Consider the following 5,221-nt stretch of genomic DNA (forward strand, 5'->3'; position numbering starts at 1 on the left):
TGGGCCCAGCCGCTCCGCGGCATGTGGGATCTTCCCGGACCGGGGCACAAACCCATGTCCCCTGCATCGGCAGGCGGATTCTCAACCACTGCGCCACCAGGGATGCCCCGCACACGCGCTTTTAACTCAACCCCAAACCAAGCTCATCCTCACTTACCATCAGCTTCCGCACTCCAGGGTGTGGCAGGTCAACAGGAGGTAGGGAAGGGGATCGTCCCTGTCCTGTCCTGGTGCCAGCACCTCCCCACCCCCATTCTGCTGCCCCACCTGCCTCCCTGCACACAGAGCTTCCTTTACCAACAGCTTGTGTCCTCATTCCCTGAACCCCGTTACCTGTGTGTATGTGTGCATGTATCTCTTCCTTCCCACGTCACACGTGGGATCTGATGGCACCCATAGCCAGAAATCCAGGATGTGGATAAGTCCTAGGAAGCGTTTTAAATGTTTAAGTGCATTTTCCATTCTTTAAAAAAAAATCATCAAAGTAATAACGTGCTTGTTTGGGAAAATGCAAAGAAGACCAATGTCTTGTAAAGCAGAAAGTAGTAAAGCCTCCTTTTATCTCCCCAAATCCTACCCCTCTCCTCCTGGGAATCTGTTTGGAATGGATCCCTTCCAGCCATTTTCTATGCATTTATAAACACATGTGTGGAAAACCTATACATACACACGCAGGTTTTTTTTTTTTTAAAGCATCAATGTGATAACATTATACATATTCTACAACTTACTCTTTCACTTAATCTCCCTCGGGAGAGCTTTCCTCAGAGCATATAGATAATCTGATTATTTATAATTGCTCGTTCAATAATACGGGCGGATCATAATTTATTTAACCAGTCTCCTATCGATGGACATTTGCTTTGTTTTTCTTTTTTTCTTATTGCTTATAACAGCAGAGGGAATCCGTGTACATACCCCTGCACACACGTGGGAGTACTTTAGAAGGGTAGACTGGGAAAAGTGGAGCTCCGGGGAAGGCATGCATCTGTGCACCATTCATCCCATGGACATTTATTGAACACCGGCCGCACACACCAAGCCCTGGGTGCCTCTCTGCCCTCACGACGTTTTCGGCGTGGGCCAGGGGCAGATAGGTAGAGGAAGGAGAGCCTCCCGTGCCGTGCGGGGTTACAGACGGGCACCCCCTGGGCTCCCGGCACCCACACGCCAGAGCACAGATACCTTAGCGGCGTGGCCCGTGCGCCCCTCAGCCCCGTGACTGGGGCTGTCCTCTGGTTCCAGGTGGAACAGCTGCAAACAGAACAAGCAAGGAGCCAACAGCCGGCCCGTGAACCAGACGCCCCCACCCGAGGGAGAAAAGCTGCACAGCGACAGCGGTATCTCTGTGGACAGCCAGAGCCTGCATGACCAGCAGTCCCACACACAGACAGCTGCAGGCCAGGGTAAGCAGTGGGGCCGGGCGCGGGCCGGGGGGGCGAGGCAGGGAGAACAGGGGTGGTTAAGCTTAGGCTATAGGAGGGACTGCAGAGGGGCTGGCTGGCTGCGGGCCGCTGTGTGGAAGGATGGGAGAGGCGGGCTGAGGGCATGGGTAGGAGAGGCCCTTTCCGGTGGGGATGACTTGGGAAACGGAAGCTTTGACAAATCGGAGCATCTAGACTCATCCAGCTAATTGTCCCCCAGGGCTAATCACTCCCCAAAGTGGCTGCAATTAGCCTCCTGCCCAGGACTTCCGGGGAACAAGTAGTTAATTATGTCCCCTAATCGGTGGCCCATAGCCCAGCTCCAGTACACTTGCTGGAGTTGAGTCCGAGACCAGAAGTCCTGTCTCCTCAGCCTTGATTAATTGCTGGGGGTGGGAGGGGGTTAGTGGGCAGGGAGGTTAGGTTGTAGGGATGGTTCTGGAGCAGTGGGTGAGTCAGCATCCCCCAGGTGCCTCCACAGCCCTGCCCACATCCAGGACTGCATCTTGGGCATCCCTCTGCTTCTAGACCCTCGGGTCCTCCCCAGATCGGGAGGAGAAATGCCTCAGCCCTTCCTGGGTCTTACTCCAGGCCCCCACTCCCACGGTGGGGGAAAGGGTGTCCAGTGGGTAGCGCCTGACTCCCCCTGGGTTCTTGGCAGCCCTCAAGGGTGATGGAGGCCTCTACAGCAGCCTGCCGCTGGCCAAGCGGGAGGAGGTGGAGAAGCTGCTCAGTGGCTCTGCGGGGGACACCTGGCGGCATCTGGCCGGTGAGCTGGGTTACCAGCCTGAGCACATAGACTCCTTCACCCAGGAGGCCTGCCCGGTCCGCGCCCTGCTGGCCAGCTGGGCCACCCAGGACAGCGCCACACTTGACACCCTCCTGGCTGCCCTGCGCCGCATCCAGCGAGCCGACATTGTGGAGAGCCTGTGCAGCGAGTCCACGGCCACGTCCCCGGTGTGAGCCGGCCCGGGAGCCCCTGCCCTGCCCCGACATTCCGAAGACTGATGTTCCAGCCAAGCCCACAGGCCAGCGTCAGAGCTGCGCGCCTCTGGGCAGGGCCTCGGAGCCCGGGCCCCCAAACCACAGCCCTGTCACTCTCCTGTGTGGCCCCATCGCTTCCGATCACACTCCCTCTCCAGCGCCGGAAGTGCCCCTGCCGCCTCTCCCACCCTGCCCTGCCCTGTCGCCATCTCAGGCCTCCTGCCCCCTTCTCCCCCCACTTCTAGGGGGGCCAGCCCCTCCCACCTTAGCAGGTTGTCATACATGGGGGGCTGACACCAGGGATGGTGTTGAGGGCGTGACAGGGTCCCAGAGACTCAGAGGGAGAGACTGAGGAACCAGAGCCATGGGCTCTACACTGTGAACTTGGGGAACGAGGGAGCACCTTCGTGGCCTAAACCTCCCTCATCCCCCCTCCCCCATCCCCTCTGGCCTAATATGAAGAGGATCAGAGGTTTGATAGAGCTGGAAGAGGGGGTTGAAATCTAGTCCATTCCCCTCATTTTACGAACAGCAGAGTGAGGCCCAGAGAGAGGCAGTGGTTTGCCCAAAGCCACCCAGAAATGGGGAGGCCAAAGATGGGCTGTCTCCCGAAACGAGGGGTGCAGGCCTCAGGTTTGCAGGGAGCGGGGGGCTAGGCGACCCTCTGGGAAATGTCTCGAAGCCAAACCCAGTCTGCCCTTCACCATCTCCAGGCCTGTCCAGCCCCCGTGGAGAGGGGATGCTTCACCCAAGGCCTGGCCCATTGATCCATCCTGACCCCAGTCAGGTTTGGGGTTTGTGGCAAGGGGTGCTGCTTCCCTCTGCCTGTCCCCTCAGGCGTATCAGTGTGGCATCCGTGGTGTGGATAATCTGTAGGTACCCACCAACCCAGCATAGACCCAGAGCCAGTCCCCCTGGAGTCAGCCCTGGGGGACTAAGGAACCCCACCTGCAACACAGAGATTTACAGGCACACACCCACACGGGATGAGAAATCTTGCTTCTCTCCAAGAGTTCTTCCTCTTGGGCTGTGGCCGGATCCTCCTGGGGCAGCTGCCAGAGAAGCATTGAAGGGAATTGAACTCTACTCGCTGTCTTCCCTCGCCCCCGGGTTTGGCAGGCCAAGGACGGCTGAGGCTTGGGCTGGCGCCTGCCTTCCGAGGGCCTGCACGTGGAGGAATGCTCCCCCGTTCCACCCCTTCCCTGCAAGCACGGGTTTGGCTGGGCCCTGGAGGCCGCAATGAAGAGAAGTGGACCAGCGTGGGAATGCAGCAAGAAGGAATTGAGTTAGACTGTGGCCCATAGAGGGTCTCTCCCAAGTTTAGAGAACCCTACAAAGGACTGTTTTTTCCCTAGCTTGGTACCGGAAAGGGGCCATGGAGCCCCTCCTGGCCTGTTCTGTTTTGCTTGATGTTGGAATGAGTGTACCCCCCCCTCCGTCTATTTAGCATGAACGAGCCCTGACCAGGCTGTGCACGGACAGCCACCCCCTCCCCAGCCCAGGGGTCTCTCAGCCCTGTGTGACTGGGAACGTTGTACGTAGATGGCATTTCTTTGACCTGAATCTGTGATGGGAGGAGGAAACTCACCTGCTGGCCCCTCACCTGTGAATGTGGGGAGTGGGACAGAGTCTGAGGTATTTCTTTTCCTCCCCAGCAGTGGGGGAGGGGGTTGGAGGTTGCGAGTATGTTTCAGCATGTGTTTGGTTCTGGGGCCCCTCCTGCCTCCCTTTGGGCTGAGATGGAACCCTTTTGCCCCCTCCCCCCCCCCAGCTGGGGGCTGTGAACTCCAGGCTCCTTGTCACCCTCCCTGTCACCTGCCCCTTGCATCCTGTGTAATCATTTCTTGGGCCCTCCTGAAACCTACACGTAAAACATAAACGATGAACATTAAATAGCAAAGAAAGGAAAATCGTGCAGAGATTTTCTGGAAATACACGTGGTTTGAGTTGGTGGGGGGTTATGTGTGCGGGGCAGGGACCCGGGTATAATTTCCAGCTCAGTGAATTCCTGTCCTGTTTCCCCCCGACACACAATGGGGAAGTTTTAACAGAAATCCAGCAAATTCACATGTGTCACCATGGAGTTAATTTAAGTGGGATAGAGCGGGAGTGGGGGCCCTTGCCGCCAGACTTTGGAGAGGGAAAGTAAAAATGGCCATGCAGGAAGCTGGCCAGCTGTGAAGTTGACCAGATGTCAGAAGTGAAACTGACCACAGGGGAGCCAGAGGCTTGCTGGGAGGGCCAGGTCACAACCCCACGGCTCGCAGCCACCCACACGGCCTGGGAGGCACACCACCCCCCAGCACACAAGCACACACACAAGGTCTGGCTCCAGATGGCCTGGCGGGAGCCTGGCTGGTCCGGCCTGGAGTTGGGCAGGCCCCTCCCTTGTGGCTTTCCCAGGCAGGTCCCAACCCCAGCTCCTACCAGCCTGGCTTTGAGCCCTGCCTGGTCTGGGAGCTGCAGGGTTCCAGGCCCCGGGTCTGTGTCCCTCTCCCAGGCTGGCCTGGCAGCTGGTCCGAGCTGCTCAGCCTCTGCTGATGGCTTGGCCAGGTCTTCTGATGGGCCTGACTTGTGGTTGCTAGGGAATGCCACGGGAGGCTTGCTTTCCCAGAAAGAACAGCAAACAAGCCTTCCTGATCTTGGGATACTGGGAGGGGCCAGCCGGGCCCCAGCCAAGAGTTAGGCATGAGGTGGAGGGAAGCTGTCTTCCATCTCCCACCCGCAGGCTGGTGGCGGGGAGGGGGCAGTGATTTAGAGTCGGTATAGGAAATGATCCTGGGTCTTGGGTAACCCCCAGTGTGATGGGGGAG

General features: G+C 58.2%; 1 protein-coding gene across 1 annotated transcript in view; it reads left to right on the forward strand.

The window, feature by feature from the left end:
* Nucleotides 1-4,313, forward strand: part of NGFR (nerve growth factor receptor) — a 19,990-nt gene extending 15,677 nt beyond the window's left edge. The window contains exons 5-6 of the mRNA XM_024744717.1: nucleotides 1,246-1,406; nucleotides 2,086-4,313. Coding sequence (XP_024600485.1) covers nucleotides 1,246-1,406; nucleotides 2,086-2,387 — 463 coding nt within the window. The 3' untranslated portion in view covers nucleotides 2,388-4,313. The remainder of the gene's footprint in view (nucleotides 1-1,245; nucleotides 1,407-2,085) is intronic.
* The last annotated feature ends 908 nt before the right edge of the window (nucleotides 4,314-5,221 follow it).

Source organism: Neophocaena asiaeorientalis, unplaced genomic scaffold (assembly GCF_003031525.2).
Source record: "Neophocaena asiaeorientalis asiaeorientalis breed wild unplaced genomic scaffold, Neophocaena_asiaeorientalis_V1.1 scaffold1, whole genome shotgun sequence".
NCBI classification, from domain to species: domain Eukaryota; kingdom Metazoa; phylum Chordata; class Mammalia; order Artiodactyla; family Phocoenidae; genus Neophocaena; species Neophocaena asiaeorientalis.